The 27,229-nt window shown below is 37.9% G+C and overlaps 3 protein-coding genes across 3 annotated transcripts; all 3 read right to left on the bottom strand.

Moving 5' to 3' along the window:
• Positions 1–123: 123 nt before the first annotated feature.
• Positions 124–3,855, bottom strand: LOC103331197 (GABA transporter 1-like). The gene is made up of 7 exons (XM_008233806.3): positions 3,692–3,855; positions 2,942–3,172; positions 2,579–2,676; positions 2,251–2,437; positions 1,961–2,091; positions 1,020–1,253; positions 124–569 (listed from the first exon to the last, which is right to left on the bottom strand). The coding sequence occupies exons 1-7, from the start codon at positions 3,816–3,818 to the stop codon at positions 189–191; spliced, it is 1,389 nt and encodes a 462-aa protein (XP_008232028.2). The 5' UTR covers positions 3,819–3,855; the 3' UTR covers positions 124–188.
• A 2,359-nt stretch (positions 3,856–6,214) lies between these two features.
• On the bottom strand, positions 6,215–7,470 carry LOC148916996 (OVARIAN TUMOR DOMAIN-containing deubiquitinating enzyme 5-like; the record flags this gene model as incomplete). The annotated part of the gene is made up of 1 exon (XM_089052786.1): positions 6,215–7,470. A coding segment is annotated over one exon (888 nt), but the record flags the coding sequence as incomplete, so codon positions are not given.
• A 10,022-nt stretch (positions 7,471–17,492) lies between these two features.
• LOC148916995 (uncharacterized) lies at positions 17,493–18,619 on the bottom strand. Its single transcript, XM_089052344.1, has 3 exons — positions 18,285–18,619; positions 17,821–18,169; positions 17,493–17,717 (listed from the first exon to the last, which is right to left on the bottom strand). The coding sequence occupies exons 1-3, from the start codon at positions 18,617–18,619 to the stop codon at positions 17,493–17,495; spliced, it is 909 nt and encodes a 302-aa protein (XP_088908470.1).
• Between the last annotated feature and the right edge of the window lie 8,610 nt (positions 18,620–27,229).

Raw genomic sequence — 27,229 nt, 5'->3', positions numbered from 1 at the left:
TCATAATTCTACTCAAATTAGATAATTACAATAAAACAGAAATTATATTCCTAATAGGAATGTTGACTCACGCCAACAATGTCAAGTATTAAGAAGGGTGGTAAGCATAAAAATATTTCCCTATCTAAAAGGCTCCGAATTTTCATTTATAGATATTGAAAGGAGATACGTACTGTTTCCACTATTTTTTACATGTTAGCAAATAAGCGATATGTTTTGGCATCAAGAACTATTTGTCGAACAGATGCCACTGCCCCTACCCCGACCAACAAGAAGGAAACTCCTGCTATCAATGTGTTCACCCAAAAAATAAGGCTCTGTTTGGAGGGTTTGAAAGTTACGTTGTAGAAAATCATTGGCAAAATGAAGTCTAGAGGAATGCATCCAAATGCCCCAAACAAGGCCATGATATCTCCAAAGAAAGGCAACATTGCAGCAAATGTTGTAGCTACCACGACGGACAGTGACCGGAGAATCAATCTCGGCACAACATTACGGATGGAAAATTGAGGCATCTTTGGGTCTGCAAATTTTTTCTCAAACACTTCATTTGTTGGCTGCAAGTAAACCTACAGATAGACAGACTCATGTTAGTCTTGTGGAATAAGATGCATGGAGATTCTAAAAGCACTCAAGCATTTGATCAGTGCACCCATCACCCACAAATATATCCAAACTTCCAATTATACTCCTAAATTTATTGATCAAAGAAATTAAATAATCCTAAATCCTAATTTATGTGAAGGAAAATTTAAACTTGAGTGTAAAAGACAGATTTACTGCCCTGACCAACTGACCTAACCCACGTGTAATATGCTTTTTTATTGGTTTTAAGATGCACATATGTTAAGGCTCTAAACTTATGTTGGTTAGCGTTTGGGTTTCTTGTGGGCTTAAAAGTCTACCCAGAAAAGTCCATTTTAAAATTAATTTTTTATAATTGGAAAAGTAATTAGTAAGGTTATTTTGGGCTTTTGGATAAGAAATGTTGAAGCTGTAGCTTTTCTGGTTTGTCTTACCACTGTGACAGCAGAAACTTGCAAAAGAGTGAAGACATTGGTCATGAGCAAAAACCAGGTAGGCAGTAAAGGCTTCTCATCACCCATAAAATTAGTAAGAACTGTTCCCATTGCTTGATTGCCAAACGCCCAGTACCCAGAGATTGCCACACTGAAATATGTTGTCACTATCACACTATAGCAAACACATAGGCCTTTGAACATCTTGCCTTTTACCGGAGGAGCTAAAGTTGCCTGCAAGTTTGATACATCTTTAGCCCATTGAATTCAAATATAGAAATAATTGATTGATTTCTTAGCTCATTATCTTTCAATTAAAGAAATAATTGATTGATTTCTTAGCTCATTATCTTTCAATTAAAGAAATAATTGATTGTCATTTTGCAATGTTGTTTTCTTGGAAAACAATCTAACCTACTCTATTATCAAACTGTAATTCTGGCCCATATATATATATACAAGAGTGCACAAGCGCTAACCAGTAAGTTCATATGCCGCTAGTTACTCGTTTGGGACTACTCCACAATGTGAAGTCATAATCCTAACTTTTTAATACTTCATTCAATGGTCACCCTTGTGAAATTTAATCCAAATGAAAGATTGATCGTCCAACCACTTGATTATTATTGCGGTTATTTACTTGTTTATCAAAAACATTGTGTTCACTTCTTTATTTAGTTACACTTAGATAATTAATATCTATCAATGATCACCTAATTAAAAAGTGAAAATGATTCGGATCATGAAATATATTATGGTGTGGGCCAAAACTTATGAATATGTCCGTATTAACATGATAAATAATTTTTGTACACCACCATGTGATCACACGAAGAATCTCACAAATTTTTCTTTGATTGTTTGACAAGAAAACATTTTTCTAGTTTCAATTCATGAGCTACAATTTAAGCAAGTAAATGAATGAAAAATAGGTCAAATACCTGTATTTCAGGAATTATTCCACTTGCATATGTAGTAGCGATGATTGAAATGGCATTGAAGATACCAAAATTGCGGTCTTTTGCACTTCCTTTCACGGTATAGTCCCTTACAGGAGCCTTATTAGAATGTCCTGCAAAAGAAAAAAAAAATGTATATTTTCTTGAAAATTAGTTTTCACTTTTTTGAAAACAGAAAACGAAAAATTATTACCAAACATGTTTTCAGCTTTTAGAAAAAGTGATGAGAAAAATTAAAAATGAAATGATTATCAAATATGCCCTAATAATACCAATGTATATAGAACCAGCCATGACGCAAGCGCTGTATGCAAGGCAAAGGATAAGAGATACAAGGTTTATGTGCCTTAGGGAGTGGAAGGATGGCATTTGAGCCAAAAATAGTGTCACGCCTCCAAACATAGTTATAAATTGGTAGAGCTTCATTTTCCCATCTGGGTTGGATAGCAGGTAAATAAACTGCCAAAGAAACCCAAGAAAAGACAATTATATATTAAGTTTATACATAAATCTACCAAGTTCACTACCATAAAGTAGAAGTGTAGACATGAGGTATACACTAAAAAATGTACCAATGACAAATCTAGGGGGCACACTAACCTTAAGGCTCTGCCCTCCAAGTAGAGTGCAAGCAATAACAGCACCATAACATATCCCAAATTGCAAAGGACCAACAAAATATTTGCCCCATCCAGGACCTGGCAACACATGAAATTAACCGCATGCATAAATATATATAGTCTCATTTTATAGAGGGATTCCTCAAATAGACATTATGGGGGATCCACTATGAATTCCACTTCAACAATTCAAACCGTTTATGTTTTAAGTCTTCGTTCATAGATATCTTTGGAGAAAAAAAAATATAAAAATTGGAAACTATTGAGACATCTAGTTGTTATCAACAAAATCGACGTACACGATATTGTTTCAAGAAAACACTAAAATAACAATTACACTCACCTAAAATGTCTCTGGCCATGTCTCGAAAGCGAAGCTGACGATGTCCAAGCTTTTCTTGGTGCTCCAGAACCAGAGATAAAAGATTGTAGGAATAGAAAGTGACCAAACCAGCCAAGGCAAGGCATATGAGTCCTCCAACCCAGCCTAGCAAGGTGAGCGCAAAGGGAAGACTTAGAAGCGCGGGAGCCGCTATGGACGTCGTCAAGTGATACCCACAATGCAACCACGACCCTATACCACAAATCAAACCACCCACATACAAAACATTTAGTGACGGAGAAGTAGATAAATACATCTTATAAGTATATCTCTATCTCATAGAGCTTTGAACATTTGCCAATTTGTATTTTGGTCCGTCAAATTTAAGGAACTAAACAGCTAATTTTCAAGTTTGAGGATCAAAATGTAACGAGTATAAGTTCAGGGACCATTGTTCTTGAAAACTCAAGCGGACTCGACTTGAAATGACAATTTTACCTCTAAATTTGACAGAAAATGTAACAAATATGACGACATATGACGACAGGATCAACAGTAAGAGAGGAAATGAAATTAAGTTGGAAGAGGAAATGAAATTAAGTTGGAAGACCAAAATGCAAATTGGCCATAAAGTTAAGAATTATTACTCCTAAAAAGCCCAAAAAGGAAAAGGAAAGAGAAAATAGAACCCTAGTACTGAAAGCTCCGGCATAAAGTAAAAAGAAAATCAAACAATATCATATCATGTACTAAGTTCTAAGCACTAATAACCTTGAGATTTGAGGACGAACAAGGCTCCGGCATCAAGCTCTTTTGGAGGGTTGGCAACCACACCGTTTTCCTTGTGAACACTTGCAGTTGCAGATACTTCCATCAAGTTTGGAGCCACCGTTCCCATCTCTCTCTCTCTCTCTCTCTCTCTCTCTCTCTCTCTCTCTCTCTCAGTGTATGCAGTGACACATATAAGTATATCCAGTACTTGGGCGGGTGACTCGCTATACTGATGAGAGCATAAGAAAGGGATAGCCATGCCCAAGTCAAAGTCAACCATACACTTTGGACTGTTGGATGCTGAAGTTAAGATAAATAAATAAAATGAAGAAATATATACAACATAAGAAATTATATATAAAAGCTAGATGCACTTGCACGACGACGGCATATTGGAAAGAGGTGTTCTTATTTCAAAAACTGTTTTAGACAAGTCAAGAAAGCCGTCCGCCAACGGCATATTATACTAAGATACAATTTGGTTATTATTTTTATGTAGAATATGTGCTTCTTGGTCAAATGATGGGCTATCCTAAAGCGACAATGGATTAAGATATCTCTGTTTGGCAGTGCGCATGCTTATTTAATTTACTGTCAGAAAATGCATTTTTGTTTAACGTTAGAGTCAAATGATGTTTTCTCCTCAGATTATATGTAGATGTTATCAATTTTGCCGTCAAATAGAGTCACTTGTTGAACACATGAGTCACCTTTAAGGGACCTCTTTGTTATTTCACGCCTCATTTTAGTAAGTCACGTTCTCAATACTTGACTTTCTTTTGATGAATTTTTGTAAAGAATATGGCATGATATGACTAAGAGGCCCTCAAAAGGTTCAACACGTAATTTTATTTGATGGTATCTTAGATAAAATTGCTTAGAGATATGATCGTGAGTAGATTGACTAGTTTTGTAAGGCTAAACAAAAATTCTGTAGCGATAATTTTACAGTGCGTTTTTGGTCTGAGTTTATTTTGTCTATTTATGGTCTCAAAAGTCATAACAGTGACGATTAAATAGGGACCTGAAAGCAATCATTTTACAGTGCCTCACCCAAGTGTGGTGTGGGTTTGTTTCATGTTTTCGCTATATGAAGAAACAACTACGTACAATTTACATGGAGAGGTTTGAGATCCTAAAGCAATGTATACTTATTTAATTTACTGTGAGAAAATGCGTTTTTGTTTAACATTAGAGTCAAATGATGTTTTCTCCTCAGATTATATATGTAGATATTATCAATTCCCCCTTCCCCCTCCCTCCTCGGAACTATATAAAACTGGTCAATCTACTCTCACAATCATAGTCCTGACAATTCCAATTAATAAGATGCCGTCAAATAAAGTCAAGTGTTGAACACACGAGTCACTTTTAAGGGCCTCTTTGTCATTTCATTCCTCTTTTTAGTAAGTCACGTTCTCAACACTTTACTTTTTTTTGACGAAATTTAAAAGCACTTTTTGTAAAAAATATGACATGATATGACCAAGAGGACCTCAAAAGTTTCAACATGTGATTTTATTTGATGGTATCTTAGACAAAATATCTTTGGACTGGCCTCAGTGAATTCAATTTCAGAGGACACGTTTTGTAAAAAATATGACATGATATGACCAAGATGACCTCAAAATGTTCAACATGTGATTTTATTTGATGGTATCTTGGACAAAATATCTTCGAACTGGCCTAAGCGAGTTCAATTTCAGACTCTCTTGTTGTTATTTGGCTTGATGCTCTTGATTTTGTAAACTTTGCCATTTGATTTTGCATTTTCTTGCATAGCTTCTCTAATTCCATGACCTTCCACCTTGCAAATGTGCTCTAAGTTTCTCATTGTCAGCCGAGAGATCGAATTTATCGGCATAAACCACATGTTGTTCATTGGCATTAAATTTCCTTTCCCCATTTCTAACCTCATTTGCACTACATATACCAACGACAAAGCATAAACAGCGTCATATAAATAATCTTCAAAAGAGACTCAATATATTTTTTGGTCGAAAGGGTGGGTGGTGATTTTCTCACTCCCATTTTATTCACTTACACTCCATTTTGTCTTTTTTAATACTTTTTACTATAAATAAAAAGGAGTGTAAGTGAACAAAAGAGGAGTGATAAAATACAATTTTAAAAAAATGGAGTATAATGTAAGTGGATAAAAAAGGAGTGGGAAAATCAATACCTTTTTTAAAAGGTTTTATTTTTTTTATAGAATCAAAATTTAACAAGAATAAAGGTTATGCAGTAGAGCAGTAGAGTGCAGATCAAACCCACAAAACCAAAAAAAAATTTCCTGAAAAAACAAAGTAGTTCTTGCATGTTTAGCTGTGACAGTAATCTGACTGAAAAGGAGTCCAGTACCTTGGGAGTTGAAGAGAAAAAGTGCCAAATAAAGACCATAACAAATTTTCAACACATGACACTAATGAGTCATACCTGCTTTGATGTCAACCGCTGCAACCTTCACAACTAATATATAACCATCCAAAAGGAAAAGAAGAAACTAATAGAGATACAATGATAAAATTACAAAAACAAGATTTTGTTCCCTTCCTTATTTCATTCCCTTTTCATTACAACTTTCCATGACATTCCATTCCTTTCAAAACTCCCAGAATAATACAATAATCAGGAACAAACCGCCAATTACAGATTTGACAGCATTGAACATTGCTTCTAAAGCATCTGGATTACTAAACTTTTGGCTACAAAACTTAGTCCAGAAAATTTAGAAAACTTAAAGGGAGAACCAATCTGAATATAACCAGTCTACTGTAGTATCAATAATTAATGTAGAGCTCAAAACGTGCCTGTTCACACCACAAATTACAAACCAAGTGATGAGCAAACCAAGTGTGTTTTTGTCGTGGATTGCGGCACCTATTCGATGATCATATTTGGACCACAGAATTATAGTGCTCACCAAGCCCAAATGCATGCTTATGGTACGACAACATAATACTCGAATCAGAAGAACCAGTACTGCTTCTATCAGATTTGTACTCCTTGCCCATCTCCACATCAGGGAAGGATCCTGAGTATATCATGATACACTTTTTGAGGCAGTGAGTTAAAGCACCAAGCTCTAGCTGTCCTCCCCATGCCGCTGTTGACTCCACTTCTTTACAGTAGTTCTCAAACCTCTCTGCAAGTGAATCCCCAGAATCTCCATCTACTGGATTCTCTGACAAGAAAAATGGGAGAAAATCAGACGCATGCTTCCTCATATAAGCAGCCACCATTTCCCGAAGCTCTTGGTACGTGTACGGTGATGAACCTCCGGAAAGATGGGCCAGCTGATCCTGGATAGCTCGGTAGAGGCAATGACCATCGGGCTTTATTTCATTAATGGTCAAACCAAGCGGTTCAAGCTTTTTCGCTAGTTTCTCATTCTCAATCAATCGATCACTTACTAGGTTGCTCTGCTCTTCTTGAATTCTTTGCTCCCTAGCTGCATCTTGCTGAGCCCTTTTGTCCCGCCTCTTTGAACTCTTGCTGGGCTTTGCTTGGTCAGGTTGACTGGTGACAGAAACACCAGCTATGGCTTTCACTAAATTGTCAAGTTTGGCTTTCTCAGTTCCATTACTAGTGCTATAGCCTAATGAAGCAAGTTCTTCAGCATGTTTTTCTTTAAGCTTAGCAGAAAGCCGAGAAATCTCTTCCTCCACCTGCTTTTTCTTAGCTTTTTGTTCAGACTTGCTCCCTTTGGCAGCTGCCTTCTTCATTTCAGTTTCCTTGTCCTGAAGTTTTGATATCTCTTTCCTGTATAAGCAGACATGTCAAAGGGGAATAACAGAACTATCTATGGGAAAGTTAACAAGGTCGAACTAAACAATTTTAAGGCACCAGCCTCAACGAACATATAATAAATCGCCATGATCCTCGTCTAGTACTACATTTCATTGATGAAGAGTAGAGAATTGATGGATCATATACAAGAAGGTTTGGTGGTGGTGGCCCCATCTCATGTAATATCATCTATGAGACATACTCGATGCTAATTAATCCCTTAATTAAGTTGATTGGTTGTTCGGACGATTCTAGATTATTTCACTTCCATGGGTTATTTGTCACCATTTGCTATGGCACAGACCTTCCTGTTATGGATGGTGCGTCCAATACATTCTAAGTGACATTGTGACACTAGGATTATCATCAATATACTTGATCCTTTTAATTTATTCTGACTAACATCTATATAATTTGGCCAACAGAGTCTAGCCTAAAGGAAAAGGGCCTTGACTTGAAGATTAGTAGTCTCATGTTTGAACTTTATGACACCTTAATTGTGTGTGTGTGTGAGAGAGAGAGAGAGAAAAACCTTCATCCCCTCTAGTTTACACTATTACTTGTACTAAAAAAAGGTCCTGATAATTTGTGTGCAAAAGGAGCTAGTAATAATAATAAAAATCTTGTTTGTACCTTGCACCAAGGGGCTTGATATTTGACATTGGCATTAGGAGGACTACGGTGCCCTTTGGTACCCTCGGTCGAATGGCAAGACTTGTTCTTGAAGCCCATTTTTCGTTCTAACTAAGGACTCCACTATTTAGGGACACATATCACCACCTCGTGTCACATCTGGAATCCCTATTGAAGAAAAATGTGAACCTCCCAACATAATTTCACCACAACTAATTAAATAATGGGGTTTTATTATTTTAAGTTCGATCCATTCGAGACATAGTGTCTCTTAATTACAATCTCTTGCTTCAAAGGAAAACCCTTTGATTCCATAATAAAGAAACATAACGTGTGTGTTTGGTTTTGTTGCTGCCCCTAAGTCGAACCTCAGGGTGCCTACGTATCCCTTAAGGGAATCAAACCACTCGTAGTTCAAAGAATTGCAATGAATAAATGACTCATTTCGAGGGAAATTTGATTTGAATTGTATTGAGAAGTGTTTGAGTGAATTAAGCTGAATACACCAGGGATTCGATATGAAATTGTGTTTGGGAGCGATTTGGTTAAGAATAAACTAGGGATTCTGTTAGTATTTAAGATTTGGACGGTTGCATCTAGATTGAATCTCTAGATTGCCTACGTACCCTTTCGAAGGGATCAAACCAACGTAGTTCGGAATTGATTTGGAAATTAATGGGTAAGTGTGACCTACTAATTAAGAATTTGTGTCTTTGAGACAATTTGGAGATGTTGAAATTTTCATAGATAGATGACCCATGAGAAAAATTGGAAATTAATAGGTAAGTGTGGCCCATTAACTGAGAATTTGTGTTTGAGAGATTTGAATTTAATCTCATCGAAATTTACATGGGTAGATGACCTTTGGGAAAAATTGGATGGTTTTGTACAATTTTTCTTACTGTCAATGTCCAAGAAAATAATGAGCAATTTTGATTAACCCACTAATTTTCTAAACTTGACATTTGCACTTGGAAAAGTGTTTTGGCAAATTTGGTTATGATAAACTAGGGATTCAAATTTGGTTGCGGTTGTGTCTATTGGGATGCTAGACTGCCTACGTACCCTTGACGAGATCAAACCGACGTAGTTCCAAATTTAGAAATTAATAGGTAAGTGTGGCCCACTAATTTAGAATTTGTGTCTTTGAGACAATTTGGAGATTTTCATATGTAAATGACCCATGGGAAAAATTGGAAATTAATAGGTAAGTGTGGCCCACTAATTGAGAATTTGTATTTGAGAGATTTGAATTTAATCTCATTGAAATTTGCATGGGTAGATGACCCATGGAAAAATTGGATGGTTTTGTAGCATTTTTCTTATTGTCAATGTCTAAGAAAAATAATGAGCAATTTTGATGAACCCACTAATTTTCTACAATTAACATTTGCATTTGGGAAAGTGTTTAGGCGAATTTGGTTAGGATAAACAAAGGATTCAAATTTGGTTGCGGTTGCGTCTAGTGTAGAGGTGTCAAGCGGGACGGGCCGGCCACGAGCCCAGCCCATTTAAATGAGGCACGCGGCATGCGCGCGCACGAATATTAATGGGCCGTGCTCGCACGGCACGAAAACTTGGGCTGGGCGGGATCAAAAATGAGGTCCAATGGACCGGTGGCCCATGGCCCGACATGGGCGGGCTTGGCCCGAGCACGCTTCAAGCACAGCACGAGCCCAAGCATGGCCCAAGCACGGCCCACTTAACATTTTTTTCTTTCTCAAAAGTCAAAATGCAATAATTTGACATCTAATGTCATTATTTATATGTTTTTTTAATCATAAATATATATTTGGTGTCTTTCATTTTAGGGAAATTACTTGGGTCCTTAATTAATTAAACATATCAACTACAAATTAATTAAACAACATTGGACTTGATATCTAATCAGTACATATGACATATATGCTTCTCTTATAATCAAAGCAAGACATTATTTCACATATAAAATAATAAATTGTTTAAAGATGAAAAGTTGAATTGGACTTTGTAGAGTTTGACACTTTTTGCCCTCCGTCATTTCATATTGTTTGGATGTTTGATTGATTAATGTTTTCAAATAGTTCATCATTTCTTGCCTCTAATTATATTTTTAATGTTTATAATTTGAATTATCTAGTGGAAAAAAAAATGAAGTGAAAAAAATTCAAATTAAATGGATTTTTTCTTGGGCCCAAGTATGGCACGAGCACGAGCATGGGCACGGCACGAACCCAGCCCGGCCCATTGCAATATGGACATGGGATTTGGGCCGGGCCGGGATCAATGATTTTACTAAATGGGCCGGCACGGCACGGCCCGATAAATTAAATGGGCCGGTCGGCCTGACACGAAAACGTTAAAAGCACGAGTTTAAATGGGATGGGCTGGCCCGACATGGCCCGTTTGACACCTCTAGTCTAGTGGGATGCTAGACTGCCTACGTACCCTTGACGAGATCAAACTGACGTAGTTCCAAATTTTGATTTAATTTGCATGGTTTTGTGCCATTTGGGCTTGTGACATGGTTTTGTACCACTTGGGGTTTTGGCGTAACTTTCTACCACTTGGGATTTGGCGTGATTTTGTACCACTTGGGATTTGGTGTGGTTTTGTACCACTTGGGATTTGGCGTGATTTTGTACCACTGGGAATTTGACATGGTTTTGTACCACTTGAGGCTTCACTTGAGGATTTAGGAATTAATGGGCATTTTCAAAATTTAAGCCCATTAATCGATAATTTGCAAACTTGAGACTTTGCACCAATTGTTCACCAACTGGATTTTTAATGGACAAGTCCATTAAGTTTGAGACTTATAATGAACAAGTCCATTGTATTTGAGGTTGTCAAGTCATGGAATGTCGGCTTGAGACTGACTGATCTTTGAGATGTGAGACGAGCCCAGTGCATATGAGACCATTAGGTCTTAGGCCATCAAATCTTGTAATTTCGTATTGGGCCTGTTGCTGTCAATGATTTGGTAATGAGCTGAATCCTCAAAGCCTTCAGCTTTCTTGATCACTTCTTCTGAGCTCAAGGAAACAACACACATGGTCTTTCAACCTGTGAACTGAAGTCTTTTGTGACCTTTTGCTATTTTGTTTGTTTTTTTCCTTGGGTCTCAATTTTGTGCAGGTGGCAAGCAACTTCTCTCCTTCTTGTAATAGAGTAAAGAGAACAAACTTCTCTTTCTCAACTTTATTTGCTGCAAGCCAAGAGAGAAAGAAGTCTTCTTCCTTTTGGTTTCCTTTCTCTGAATGTGTGGGGACCATCATAGACTTCACCTATTTCTTAGTTGCTGCCTGCATGACAGGGAGAGGCTTGAACCCTTACGTGGTGGGTGAACCACCACATCCACATCCGTTCTTTTTATTTCTGTTTGTCTCAAGCCGGTTGGAATATCCCACTTAATAAATCAAATGTCTCACTTGCAGGTGTTGAGGAAGAGTCCTCCTTCTTTTTTAATTTATTTTTTTTCTTGCTTTGATTGTGCTGCATAACAAAAGAAAGAAACAAAGTTTTTGTTTCTTTCCTTCTGCACATCTCACGTCCCTCCACCACACTCATTCTTCTTGTTTTATTTTAGCTTTCCAAATCTCCACCAAAGGCAAGATAACTTGTCTTGCTTCATGTGTAGGTGACATAGTGAGATATAAGGGATATGGAGATCGAACGATAACCCTACAAGTAATAATGTCGGAATCCACCAACAAACTGGAATTCACCAGAGAAATTGAGTAAACCTCAAATATATTGATTGAAAATAATATGAATAATCTTAGGATGCTCCAACGCATTCCTTTTATACAAGAGAAACCCTAGAATTGCTTGGAAAGCTAATGAGAAACCCTAGACTTGCTAAGAAAGCTAATTGGAAAACAAAAGGGAAAATAATATAAAAGTTTCCCAAAATATTCTAAAAACTTTAAACGCTGAAAAGTCAAAGTAAACGATAGAATTTGGCTGAAATAGCCCATATGTCACATCAAAGCAGTGTGTTGTATTTGTCACACCATTCTCTTCTAAACGATAGGTTATGAGCCCGATTCTGAGCTCGGAGCCCATACTTGCATAGATTGGGCTTTGCTGGCACGATGACGTGCGTGCCTGTCCAACTATTCCTCGATCAACTTGGCCATATGTTCTACATCAATCTCTTCCACTTCGGAATAACTCAACCCCGAGTTATCTTCAGGATAGAGTGGATCATCTTCATAGAATGCATACAGGTCAACAACATTGAAAGTGCTTGAAATCTCAATGGCCATGGCAAGTCCACAACATAAGCATTGTTGTTGTTCTTCTTAGAATCTTGTAGGGACCATATTTGCGGGGCTGTAACTTGCGAGAAGTACCCACTGGGAACCTCTCATTCTTCAGATAGACCATGACGGAGTTGCTTTCATTGAACCCCTTGACTCGTCTATGTTTGTCTGCGGTGGCTTTGTATTTTAGCATTGGTTTTCTCCAACCTCTTCTTGACCTCATTCTTCATTGCTTGGACGTTTTCTGCCATATGCTCAACTGCGGTACTTACACGATGGGCCTTGGGTAGCTTCACTAAATCAATCACATGGTTAGGAACCGAACTGTAAACCAAAGCAAAAGGTGATTTTCCTGTGGCACTGTGAACAACGCTATTATAAGCAAACTACACTTGAAGCAGTGCATTATCCCACTATTTGGGTTTGTCTCCATCGATACCACGAATCATGTTACCAAAAGTTTTGTTAGTAACTTCTGTCTAGCCATTAGTTTGGGGATGTGCGGTACTACTGCGATTAAGGGTGGTTCCAAACATCTTCCATTAAGTAACCCAAAAGTGACTAAGGAACTTCGTGTCACGATCAGAGGTGATGGATTTGGGCACACCATGCAAACAAACAACCTCCCTGAAAAACAATTTGGCTATGCTAGCAACATCATTCATCTTCTTGCACGCGATGAAGTGTCCAATCTTGGAGACCTGTCAACAAAAACAAAAACAGAATCTACTCCCCTTTGTGTATGGGGGAGTCCCAACACGAAGTCCATAGAAAGGTCCTGCCAAATATCATTAGGCACAGACAAAGGCATGTAAAGACTAGTGTTTTGAGACTGACCCTTAGACACCTGACAAGTATAACACTTTTGCACGATCTTTCCCACGTCCTTTTTCAATTGTGGCCAATAATATCACTCCTCCATGCCAGCAATTGTTTTGTCTCTTCCCAAGTGCCCACTCAGGCTTCCTCCATGTAAACCTCGAATTAGCTTCTCCTTCAAGAAGGTCTTAGGAATACAGAGTTTGTTGCCTTTCAACAAATAACCATAAGTGAGGTGAAAAGCTGTAACATGTTGGTTGTGAACATAGTTAGACCAAATCTCCTTAAAGTCTTCAACTCCTTCAAGAACTCAAATCCCACAATCTCTTGAGCCATGGGAACTAGCATGTTTGCTCTTCGGTTCAAAGCATTTGCCACACGATTAAGGGTACTTGATTTATGTTTAATCACAAAAGGGAATTTCTGCATGAAGGTACTCCACCTTATATGCATCTTGCTCACAGATTTCTGACTGTGGAGTAACTTCAGGGCCTGGTGATTTGTATAGAGTACAAATTCTCGTTGCACCAAGTAGTGCTCCCACTGTTTCAAAGCACGAATCACAGCATAAAATTCTTGCTCATAAGTACTCCATTTTTGGCGAGCTTCACTAAGTTTCTCATTGAAAAAGGCCATTAGTTTCTTCTCTTGAAACAAAACTGCACCCCACTTGCATCATATTCGACCTCAAATATCTTCTCAAAGTTAGGAAGGGCTAGGATTGGGGCGGTGCACAGCTTGTGCTTAATGAGTGCGAAACTCTTCTCTTGCTCATCTCCCCATTGAAACTTTCCTTGCTTCAAACATTTAGTGATGGGTGTAGTAATGGTGCTAAAATCATGATCAAACCTTCGATAAAAGGTAGCCAACCCATGAAAGCTTATCAACTCACTTACTATTCTTGGGGTAGGCCAGTCACTATAGCTCGCACCTTCTCGTCATCCACCTGAATGCCATCCTCGCCAATAAAATAACCTAGAAAGAGTAATTTATTGGTGCAAAAATTACACTTTTTCAGGTTGATGAAAAGTTGGTTTTCCTCCAAAACTCGAAGGACCTATTTCAAATGCTCCAAATGTTCTTCCTTGGTTTGACTATAAATTAAAATATCATCAAAATATACCACAACGAAAGAACCAATAAAAGGAAGAAGAACCTAGTTCATAAGGCGCATAAAAGTGCTTGGTGCATTTGATAAACCAAAAGGCATCATCATTCGGCTTGATGCGAATCTGATGGTAACCACTTCGAAGGTCTATCTTCGAAAACACCTTAGACCATCTCCAACCCAAGGGGTGGAAACTCAAATTTTGAGTTTAGCCTCCAAAAAGCTTCTCCAACCCATGTATTTTTTGGGTGGTTGAAAATTTGAGAAATCTCAAACTGGACTAGAATTCAGTTTGATTTTTGCCTGGACTGATAAATTCGTGGGCCCAAAATCTGCTTTAATTTTTTTATTGAATGCTGGAAGCCCACGTGATGGCCAATTGATGCTAGGCCCGCTGACAAGTGGGAAAAGCAGATTCCCATTCCTTTATTGATGGCCAACGGCTACTTTTTCAAATAATATGTTATGCAGTTTATTTTATTTTATTTTATATATTCCAACAGCTATAAAATTAACGATTTTGATTCATTTTAGACAATCTCAATGGTAAAATTTCACATCCAACGGCTCAAATTTAAATCCAACGGTCAAATTAATATTTATAATTAATCTAAGTTAGATCCAACCCCAAAAATTATTCCAAACTCTATAAATAGCCATTCATTTGGTAAATAATCCACCAAAAATCATTTTTTTTTCCTTTCTGCCTTCGTTTTCCTTTCTCCCTTTGTTATAATTTTTCATTCTACATTCATTCTTGTTGAGAATGGCCCCAAAACCTCATAGATGTGTGAATTGGAAACCACAAGAAGATGACGCATTGTGCAGAGGGTGGGTTTTGTCTCTGAAGATGGAGCTATTGGCACGAATCAATCAAACGACTCATTTTGGTTGCATGTGTACCAAATTTTTTTGGAAAATGATTCCGGCATGAGCGGAGCTAGGGTACGATCACCGCAAGCTATTGCTTCTTAGTTCAAGATCATCAACCGACCATGTTCTCTTTGGAAGGCATATATAACACAGGCCAATGCAAGGCATGTGAGTGGCTCCAATATTTAAGATGTGGTGAGTACCCATTTTTTTCAATGCTTAAATTTATAGTTTTAATTGTTTTCAATTATTAACTTGATTTTTATTTTATTTCATGGGTAGGATTTGAATGCAAAAACACTTTTCTTGAATGATAATAAACCTCTAAATATGCCTTTCAAGTTGTATCATGCTTGGAAAATCTTAAAAGATTGCCCAAAATGGAACGACCTATGTGAATCTCTCACACAAACATTCAAAGATTCTTCTCATAGTGGCAATACAGTCAATTTGGAGGAAGATGAAGATGATGTGTCCATGCCCACTCCAAGGCCGTTGGGAAGAGATAAACAGAAGGATGAAAGAAAGAAAGGGAAAGGTGTTGAAAGTTATCTCAACCAAAGTGGTAAGTTCTTGTCTGAATTGGTTCAACAAGGAAATGAGGCAAAAGAGGATAGGAGGCGAAAGTTAGAGCTCCTACAAGAGCAACATGCATATCAAATCCAACAAGATAAGGAGGCCAATGAACATAGGATAATGTCCATGGACCTATCCAAATTTACTTCAAGAAAAAAGTATTGGGGGAATAAGCAAGACGAAAGATTGTTGTTATTTCCACCCACCTGTCCTATTTCCTCACCCACCTAATCTTGTAAATTTTAAAGAGCAATTTACTCCTTTACAAAATGACTTTTAAGGACTTGGGGGAAAATCATTAAAACCAATTAAAAAACATAAGAAAATGATTATAAAAATAAACTAAAAAGATTATTAACAAATATCAAACCCCTTCCCTCACAACACGCACACCCCACCCTTCTCCCTCTTCCTCCACTGCACGGCAGCCATCTCCCCCACTTCCCCAAGCACCCACCTCTGTACTGTACCTAGCACAATCCATCTCCCCTTCGGTTTAGAACCATATGAATATTGGGAAATCGGAGCTCTACCCACTGACAAGAACATAGCTTTCATTGTCAATTCCACTCATATCCTCAACTTTGCCCAGAATCATATCTTCTGTTACCCAAACCCACCAACTTGGTTCTTCATGGTCAACAATGATGAGAATTTCGACTGCCTCCAAATCACTTCCTAAAAAACAAACATGTATTTTAAACAAAGCCCTATGCTTTAATGATTATATGGGCAAAATTAAAACAATTAAAATACCTGTGGCCACCTTGAAAGGAAATTGATTTTAGATTCATGCTTTAGAGCTATGATTCGCATCAAGAAGTTGATTGAATCCACATCAGTTTCTCAGTGGTGGAGGCAACGATGGTGTAGAGGCTTGGGTTTTTGGGGATGAATTTGGGCAGTGGGGTAGGGTTAGAGATTGGGGTCGGGGAAGGGGTGCAGATGGGTTTTTGTTTTAAAAAATTTCTTATTTTTTAATTGAGTTTTATAAATTCTATGAATATTTTATTACACCTAAACATAAAAACAAGCAAAAATATAGAACTGACTCTTAATATTATAATTAAAGGGTATTTTAGGAATAATGGTGGGTAGAAAGATAGGATTGTGTTTTTTAAAATTTATATGGTGGGTGGGAAAATAAGGTGGGTGGAAAAATAGGATAGGTTGGTGAAAATAGCAGCACTCAGACGAAATTATTGAGGCCCAGATGAATACAAGTTCCCCTTACAATCCAGAAGACAACTCTGGAGACTATTATCCAAGCTCTCCACATAGTGGTTATTAATATATGTTTATTTGTAATTGTTGTTTATCTTTATTTATAATTGTCGTTTATCTTTATTTCTAATTGTTGTTTATCTTTATTTTTAATTATTGTTTATCTTTATTTGTAATTGTTGTTTATCTTTATTTATAATTATTGTTTATCTTTTTTTATTATTATTATGATTGTCGTTTATTTTTCTATGATTATTTTTTTTTTAACTTCAATGATAAACCATATAATTCATTAAAATCACACAACCACTTTTATAATTTAAACACACAACATAATTTAAACACGCTTAGATAATTTAAACACACTTACATAATTTAAACACGCAACATAATTTAAACACACAACATAGCTCATTGCCCCTCCTTCGCATCTCCAATTGTGGTTGATCAAATCATTTCTTAGATTGTGATGCACTTGCGAAGCACGAACTCTATTATGACGGACCATGTAGTCTAAGATAATTTGTCTGTCTCAGTTTATATCGTACGTGATAGTTGGCTCAAGCTCATAAGAAAGTCTTGCTCTTGCTCTTCTAGATGTTTGTGGACAATTGTCTTCATCATCAGATTCTGCATCTAGATCCTCATACTCATCCTCAACAATCATGTTGTGCAATATTATGCACATCATCATGATTGAACAAAGTTGTTCTTTGCACCACATATGTGCAGGTCCCCTAACAATTGCCCATTGAGCCTGAAGTATTCTAAAGGCTTTTTTGGCATCTTTCCTATAAGCCTTTTGTTTTTGGGCAAATAGTCCTTTTTTTTGGAGTATCCTGTTGGGAAATCGTTTTAACCAATGTATCCCAACGAGGGTAGATACCATCAGCCAAGTAATAACTCAGATTATATTCATTTTCATTGACAACATATTGGATATGGGGAGACACTCCATTCACTACATCATTGAACAACAGGGAACGAGCTAGAACGTTGATATCGTTGTTCGATTTGACAACTCCAAAAATGGCATGCCATATCCAAGTGTCATACGAGGCCACTGCCTTTAGAACGACAGTTGGCTTATGCTTGTAGCTGGTGAACTGGCCTGCCCAAGCAATGGGGCAGTTCTTCCATTCCCAATGCATGCAATCAAGATTGCCTAACATGCTTGGGAATCCTCTGCGACTGGCCTTGTGCAAGAGCCTATAAAGGTCGGCTGGATTTAGGGTTTAGAGTACCACTGACCATACACGACTTCAATAACAGAACAAAACTTGCGCAAACATTCAAGGGCTATAGTTTCACTCAATCTACATACTCATCAGTGTAGTCCGCCGAGCATTCAAAAGCGGATGTTAGCTTCTGCTCTGGGGATAGACTTTGTCGTCCATAAGCGTCTATCTTCTGGGTAAAGTATGGCTCATGTGCAATAACATCATTCAAGATGTGATAGAAAAGCTCTCTTATCATGCAAAACCGCCTGTGAAAGTCCACTGGGGGATAAAGTGGTCTTTCACAGAAGTAGTCCTTCATGAGACTCTTATGATGTGTTTCTTTCTTCTGATTCTTGTATTCACAGCTTGCAACATAACCACCATGTTTGGATTGTTGAGCATATTGCTCTAGCAAAAATGTATGGTGTTGAATAGCCATTACAACCCTCTATTGATGAAGGTCATCATCATCAGAATCATCATTGAAAATTTTTTGTATAGCCTTCCCATGTGAATTCATTGTAAGAAGGAGAATTGAAGGAGATTGTGTGGTCAATTTAGTAGAATAACACTTCTTAAATAGACAAGAGAATGAGATGATCTACATGTTTGAAAATAATTGAATGAAGATAGGAAAAAATAGGGAAAGATAAGGGAATCCAATAAAGTAAGATGAACAAAGATGAGCAATAGTTCAGAACGTGGTTGAAACAAGACAAGATGAGAAATGGTTCAGAAAATAATTGAATGAAGATAGGAAAAGATATGGAAAGATAAGGGAATCCAATAAAGTGAGATGGACAAAGTTGAGCAATGATTCAGAACATGATTGAAACAAAACAATAGGGGATGGGAAAGAGTTTAGAAAATAATTGAAGAACACAAGTGGAGGTGGGCAAAAGTTCAGAACATTATTGAATGAGGATAAAGGAATCCAATGAAGTAAAAGTAAAAGTAAAAATGGAAGAAAATTATGACAATGGCTTCAATGAATGGTTCAAATTATTCCGGGCATATGTATGGTGTTGTACTTGTTTTTATTTTTAAGTGAAATTCTATTATGTTTTGGAATTTTAATTTTTTTAGGTTAAAATGTTTAGAAAATTAAATCATGAGTATTGAAACAAAAATAATATTAAGAAAAATTAACAAGAAAAAAAAAAAAGGGGTTAATCATTCTTAAACAATTTAATAAAGTTGTGGACTCAAATTATGAGTCTGCAAGGTTGGAAGGAAAAAAATTTTGAGTTTTGAAAATACATGAATAGTTGTATTTTGGAGGGTGAAAATTTGAGTTTAGCCCAAACATGGTTGGAGATGGTCTTAGAACCCTCCAACACATCTAACATGTTTTCCAACCGTGGTATTGGAAATCTGTATTTGATAGTAATTTTGTTAATCGCCCTACTATCAACACAATTACGCCATGTGAGGCACCAACAATATTGGGACTCATGTGGTAATGTGGTAGATTTGGGAGACTTGCTCTAAGCACCAAATCAATTTGATGTTGGATATTCTTCATGGGAGGTAGATGGTTAGGTAGGTCGTCAGCAATCAACTCCTTGAACCCGTGCAAAATTTTCTGCACTTCTTTTGGGATTTCAACTTTCTCAGGCACGATAGCTAACAACCTTTTCATCACCACGAGATAAATTGTTTCTGCATCTTTAATGGCTTATAAACAGTCACGTTCATTGTTAGCTATGGTGAGGAAATTGGGATTCACGGCTAGTTTCTCAGGTTTTCCAGAGTCGTTCAAGGGAGCCATAGCAATTTTATAAGAGCCCCAATTGAAAACATACACATTATCACGTCCCTTACGAGTGGCATCTATATCAAACTGCTAAGGTCTACCCAACAAAATGTGACTAGCATCAATATCAATAATATCACAAAGAACCTCAGACTTATAATGCTTTCCAATGGACAACGGCCTTGCAAACTTCTGTCACCTGAACTGAAGGGCCTCTCTTCACCCATCTCAAGGAATAAGGTGATTCATGCTTCTCTGTTGGAAACTTTAAATAATCCATGACTTTTTTGGATATGAGATTCTCGCAGCTGCCACCATCGATAATTAAATTGTACACCTTGTTGTTGACAGTACAAAAAGATTGAAAGATCTTATGTCGCTGCCCTTCCTCTTGTCTTGGTGTGAGTAACACCCGATGCAAGACTAGGTTAATTAATTCGTCACCTTTCTCATAAGCAAAATCAGCTCCTTCGTACTCTTCATCAGCACCATGATCCTCATTGTCATCCTCATTTGCTTCAGCCAAGTTAACTTGCCTACGATTGGGACAATCGGTGGATTTATGGCTCGGTTTGCTGCAATAATAACAATGATCTCCATAAGGTTTTGCATAAGGATTCGGTCTCCGGAAACGACCCTTATCCCCAGTATGGCTATTACCTTCTGTTGCTCCCTTTGTGCCCTGCCATTTATTAGTATTATTATTCCCAGGAACCTGTGCAACTTTCCTACCTTTCTCTTTTGCATGGATAGGTGAATCGGCAGATTTCTCCATAAGTTCCGCCTTGAGGGCCATGCTATTAGCCTCTTGCATGGTCTATAAAATATGCAACCCAATTCAATCTTGGATGGAAGGTTTAAGCCCATTCATGTACCTTCCTACTTATTGACCATCAGTTTCATCTAGGCTATTACGTTCTGCAAGGGAAAATTCATATGTATACTCTATCGCCATCCTATGGCCTTGGATGCAATTGTGGTAAAGGCGGTACAAATATTGCTCAAAGTCTGCCAGGAGGAATCTGTCCATCATTATTGCTTCATCTGTCGCCAAGTTCACACATGAGCTTTCCTTTGCCTTTGGAGCATATTCTATAATTGATCCCACCATACTACAGCACTACATTTGAGACGAAAAGCTGTTAACTTCACCATCTTTGCCCCGAGAACCTCCATTAATTCAAAGAACCTATCCACTTCAAAAGCCAATCCAAGAAATCTTCAACTTGTAAGTGCCCATTGAAATATGAAATTTCAGTCTTCATGCAATAGTTTTCTTGGCGTTGATTATTGGGTTGGGCATGAACGTCATGAATTTCTTCCTCCAACTCTGCATCGCTATCTTCTTGACGAGGCGCTATGGGGGACGTCATTCGTTACACCGGTCTTCTCCTCTGTCTTCATTTGGCCGTGCTTGGTTTCCCAAGGTCAGGATCATCTAACGTAGACCCTTGATTGCTGTATTGCATTCATCACGAGTGATTGGTTCCCCGTCTCCATAGGTCCTATCTTCTCCGTCTGGACGAGCCATTGGAAGCACTCCATGTCAGGTAAAAACCTACTCTGATACCAATTGACGCAACGAGATATAAGGGATAGGTAGATCGAACGATAACCCTACAAGTAACAATGCCAAAATCCACCAACAAACTAGAATCCACCAAAGAAATTGAGTAAACCTCAAATATATTGATAGAAAATAATATGAATAATCTTAGGATGCTCCAACGCATTCCTTTTATACAAGAGAAACCCTAGACTTGCTTGGAAAGCTAATGAGAAACCCTAGACTTGCTAAGAAGGCTAATTAGAAAACAAAAAGGGAAATAATAAAAGTTTTCCAAAATATTCTAAAAACTTTAAACGCTGAAAAGTCAAAGTAAATGATATAATTTGGCTAAAATAGCCTATATATCACAGTAAAGTAGTGAGTTGTATTTGTCACGTCGTTCTCTTCGAAACGATAGGTCATGTGCTTGATTTTGAGCTCGGAGCCCATACGTGCACAGATTGGGCTTTGCTGGCGCTACGATGTGCGCTCTTATCCAGCTGTTCCTCGATCAACTCAGCTATATGTTCTACATCAGCAGGACATCAAGTTCTCCATTTGAAAGACAATCCAATCGTGGTGGAATTTGGAATCGCTTTTTGGGTACTCGTAGAAATTACCACCTGGTTTCTTTTTTCCTGTAACATCCCACATTGACCAACGGAGAGGGGGTGATGTGCCTTATATGTACATGCCCACCTCCATCTAGCACAAGGCATTTTGGGAGCTCACTGGCTTTAAAGTCATGGGAACTCCGAAGTTAAGCGAGTTTGGGCTAGAGCAATCTCAGGATGGGTGACCCATTGGGAAGTTGCTCGTGAGTTCCTAGAAACAAAATTGTGAGGGCAGGGGGCCCAAAGCAAACAATATTGTGCTACAGTGGAGCCGATCCGAGATGTGACAGAATGGTATCGAGCCACTCTGTCGTGTGGTGCAGGTGTGCCGATGAGGACGTCGGGCCCCTAAGGGGGGTGGATTGTAACATCCTACATTGATCAACGGAGATGGGGTGATGTGCTTTATATGGACATGCCCACCTCCATCTAGCACGAGGCCTTTTGGGAGCTCACTGGCTTTAGAGTCATGGGAACTCCGAAGTTAAGCGAGTTTGGGCTAGAGCAATCTCAAGATGGGTGACCCACTAGGAAGTTACTCGTGAGTTCCTGGAAACAAAATCGTGAGGGCAGAGGGCCCAAAGTGGACAATATCGTGCTACGGTGGAGCCAATCTGGGATGTGACATTTCCTATTTGATTTCCTTTTTCTTTGTTGTCCTCCTTGGCAGACACGAACAACATTGAACAAGTCTCAGCCATTGTGACGTTGAAGTAAGAGAAGTCCATAAAATTCTGGGAATTTCTCTATGTCTTTTAATGGCATTGCCAATCAGTTTTAGTTTTGTGATGGATAGCTCATCATGATAAGCAACCTTATGGAGTGCTCATGAATTGGATGTTGAGCACATCCTGAAAGTGTATGAGTGAAGTCGCACTTTGGAGTTGATCAGGTCTTGATTCTATGATGATTGAAATCATATTGGCTGTCAATTCGTAATTGGATGTTATGGAGATATTTGAGAGGAGGTACGCCTTGGAGTAGATTCTTGACTTAATTTATGATGATTGAAATCATCATAGCCAAGAATCCCCATTAGGGGTGGGCATTCAAACCAGTGAACCAAAAATTCGAGTCGAATGCACCGAACCAAACCGGAAAAAATCGAGTTGAGCAAAAAGTCAACAACTTTGTCAAAAACCGGACTGGGCCGAACCGAACCGGTCAAATTAATATATATATATATATATATAATTTCAATATATATTTATATTTAATGCTATATTTTTAATTTCACAAAAAAAAAACTAATATTTATCCACGGTAAATTTCAAAATATCTATCTTTTCTAACTTTAATATTTTTTAATATGAAATTGAATAATTTGTTAATTTTCAAGTAAAAATAATAATATTTCAATTGAGAATTGTATTTAAAAAATAATTTTTATAATCCTGTTCAAAACCGAATTGGACCGAAACCGGTTCAACCCAAACCGGATAGTTTTTGAATTTTTTTTTATTAAAACCAAACCGAACCAAACCAAATGAATAGTACCAAATCGGTTCTAATTTGAGGCAAAAATCAGTTCAACCCGAACTGTGCCCACCCCTAATCCCCATAGGTTGATTGTACTAGATGTTGAATGCATCCTTGCCATAGAGAAATTCCTGACTTTTTCCGATGACGGGTGCTCCTCTATGCCATTGCTCCTCTCTCGCCTTCTGCTCCTCTCCTTCGTTCTTACGGCTCCCCCCCTTTTTCCAGGCCTTCGAACTCCATTTTATATGCCCTTGGTTTTGAGGAGTTTGAGATTAAACAAATGATCACTCATTGGCCTCAGTGTTTGACATAAACACTTTAGCCGAAATAACCTGTGGGCAAAGAATTGTAATTCCATTTGAAACGTGCTCCATAGCTGGAATATTGGTGTTATTTTATTTTATATGAATTTCAATGTGTGCAGCCATCTTTTTTGTTTCGACAGTCCCAAATCGTAAATATCACAAAATATTTCACCCATTTCGTACATATAGGAGTCCTCCCCCTCTCCAAAAAGCTTAGGTATGATTTCCTTATCATCCTAAATACCTTGGGCTCATTCAAATGATTGAAAACCTTAATGCCATGTTTTCTAATCATTGAAAAGAAAGCTTTTTAATTATCAGAGAATTATATATGGATCATCTATATAAAGGGAACATTTTTGCTCAACATTTTAACCCAAGGTGTATGCTTATCACCCATTTCAACATTTGACACGTGTACATAAATATAACCATGATTACATAAATCAAAGTAAAAAGTTAATCATGGTTATGCTTATGAACACATGTCACTCAAAATGATTAGGGTTTAAAACTGATATATTTATTCTTCTCTCAAGAAGGAATATATATACTACATACAGAGTGGTTACAAATAGGAAATATGTACAAAATCTCCTAATTCTACTCAAATTAGATAATTACAATAAAACAGAAATTTTATTCCTAATTGGAACAAATTGTATTCCTAATAGGAACGTTGACTCATGCCAACACTCCCCCTCAAGTCGGTGCATAGATATTGGTAATGCCCAACTTGTCAAGTGAGTCTTCAAATCGGTGCTTTGACACAGCATGGGTCAACATATCTGCAAGCTGCTTTGAAGAAGGCACAAAAGGTATAGAAATTAACTTAGGCTTAAATGCTACAGTGCCCCTTGGAACATTGGTCAATTCTCACTTTACCCCCTCAAAGTTAAAGTGACCCACTTTGCCCTCTTGACCAATGTTTCGTGTTTCACTTAACCACTTTCCGTCTACGCCATTCCAAATTCCGTTAAACCAATGACGTGGCAGGGGTAGTTTGGTCCATTCAACTGAGCTGGGATTTTTCCCACCAATATGAGGGTGTGACGTGTACATGTGGAGCCCACCTCTAACATCTGATATAGCTCCAACGTTCTAATTGATCTAAGCTGGCTACGGAACCAAAAAAACCCCAAATTGACTTCCTCTAAAACCCTAGAAATCAGAGGTTGGGTTCCACGAAAACTGAAGATGAGGACTGAAATAGTTGACAAAGGGGAAGAGTTGGATGTGGCGGCACCACGTTGCTTTTGTGGGAAGATAGCTCGCTTACAAACTTCATGGACTGAGGCGAACCCACTTCGAAGATTCCATGTTTGTCCAAACTCATCAGGGGTAAGTTATGTTGTTGAAAGTGTGTGAATTCGGTTAAATTTATTTATTAATTGGTATTAATGTTTGTTGCAGAGGAGGAAAAAAGGATGTGGGTTTTTTGTTTGGGTGGATGTTGAATTTCCACCTAGAGAGAAGGCTCTGGTGAGTTAGCTACTTAGAAGATTGAAGGAACTTGAAAAGGACGTTGGGCATCGTCAAGCAAGAGAAAGAAAGTTAATGGGTTGGCTTATTCTTTCATGGGGTTTAGTAATGGTTTTTTTTTGGCAAGGTCTGTAACAACTTGGCACAAAATGTGGCCATTGCAATGGAGGAATTAGGCAGATTGTACGAGTCCAATTTTGCAACTGTATCTAAAATATCATGTCTTCGTAGCTATGTAATGATGGAGGAACATGGTTTCCATTTGCAACTGGATGTAACAATGTATTGGTACTTATGTAATGAATGTGGTTGTTGAACACAATGTGGGAGTTACTTATTGGATTTTGACCTCATATGTAATGGTATGAAAAGTATTACCAAATGAACAGTACCACAAACACTTGCAACAGTTTATAACACTGATCAAATCCTCACAGTTTATAACCATTTTATAACATTACTAATAAAGTTCTTAATAGTTGGACTTGCAAAATAATAGTTCAATCAAAAGCCCCATTTCAAAGGTTTGTCCTTAACACTTGTCCTTAACAGTTGTACATGTAAAACAAAAGTGGAATGAAAAGGTCTTCATAAGAGGCATTTTAACAAAACACAAAACACTTTCACATGATCAGAATCTCCAAGGCTGATAACCATCCACCAAATCCTTCCGATTGGTAAATTTCATCCTCTTGGTAGGAGATTTGAACCTCTTTTTGCTTGGACCACTGGCAAAAGGGTGTGATAAGCTTGCACTTGGTTGAGATCCTTGCACAGATTGACTAGTTTGGGCAGGTTGAGAACTTTGGGCAGGTTGAGAACTTTGGGCAGTTTGAGAAACTGGACAAGCTTGCACAGATTCAGTTCCTTGCATAGATTGAGAGCCTTGCAGAGTTTGAGAACCATCCTTCTTTTTGGGGAATTTAATCCTCTTTGCAGGAGACTTAAACCTTTTTTTTGGAGTGTCCAAGCTTGGCCAGTTTGAGATGCTTGGGCAGTCTTGAAGGTGGGGCATTTGAGAAGCTAGGGTGGGAAGTTTGAGATCTTTGGGGCTTTGGGAAGCTTGGCCTGTTTCAGAACCATGTGGAGTTTGAGAACACTGGCTAGTTTCCAACCTTCTTCTCACCTACAAATTGAAAAGGATTCCAATTTACATCAACTACATCTCATACCTCATCCTCTTAATATCAATAAAAATAAAGGAGGCTTACAGGTTGCTTGGCTGTTGATTGTCTTGTAACCCTTTTGGTTGATGTCGTATCTTGGGTAGATTTCTGAACATTTCATTTACATCGGACCTAACATAAGTAGAGAATCACTTGAAAATAAATAAATAATAAACATCCAAAACAAAAATGCATTGCCAATGTGTTTTTGGAAGAGACAAACCCGACTGCTGCTACCTTCTTTTGCCTTAGGGCAGCTCCTCATATTATGGCCTCCTTGTCTACAAAGTGAACACTTGGTTTCCAAGTTATACCTTTGCAACTTGGTGGCTGTAGGATTAGATTTGCTTGGTTGTTCACCTGCTGACCTCATCCTCTTCTTCCTTGGTCTCCCAGGTTGTTTGTGATAAAGTGGTGGCATCAAAGGAGGCCTATCACACTTAGGCCACAAGTCTTCACTTGTCATTGGATGAACCATTGGACCATAAGCTCTCATAAAGGCCTTCTTCTTGTAACAAGCATCAACATAAGCAATATGATCCCCATTTAATTGGACAATTGCAGCACAAGCATGCTTGCATAGGATCCCAGTAATATCCCATCTCCCACATGAACAACAATGCCCTGCCAAATCAACCACAACCTGACTTCCATCATGGTTTTTGACCTCATATAAACTCTCCCCAGCAAGCTTT

This window comes from Prunus mume, linkage group LG5, assembly GCF_029339155.1.
Source record: "Prunus mume cultivar Tortuosa linkage group LG5, ASM2933915v1, whole genome shotgun sequence".
NCBI lineage: Eukaryota > Viridiplantae > Streptophyta > Magnoliopsida > Rosales > Rosaceae > Prunus > Prunus mume.
This window is presented reverse-complemented; position numbering and strand designations above follow the sequence as displayed.

Excerpts from the sequence above, each read along its gene's own strand:
- LOC103331197 (XM_008233806.3), bottom strand. The coding sequence starts at position 3,818 with ATGGGAACGGTGGCTCCAAACTTGATGGAAGTATCTGCAACTGCAAGT. Across the intron at positions 3,173-3,691 it reads GTTCGTCCTCAAATCTCAAG|GGTCGTGGTTGCATTGTGGG; the intron begins GTTATTAGTGCT and ends TTTGTGGTATAG. Across the intron at positions 2,438-2,578 it reads TTGGAGGGCAGAGCCTTAAG|TTTATTTACCTGCTATCCAA; the intron begins GTTAGTGTGCCC and ends TTTCTTTGGCAG.
- LOC148916995 (XM_089052344.1), bottom strand. The coding sequence starts at position 18,619 with ATGGCTATTCAACACCATACATTTTTGCTAGAGCAATATGCTCAACAA. Across the intron at positions 18,170-18,284 it reads TCGGCGGACTACACTGATGA|GCTCTTGCACAAGGCCAGTC; the intron begins GTATGTAGATTG and ends CGACCTTTATAG. Across the intron at positions 17,718-17,820 it reads ACCCTCGTTGGGATACATTG|GCTCAATGGGCAATTGTTAG; the intron begins GTTAAAACGATT and ends AGAATACTTCAG.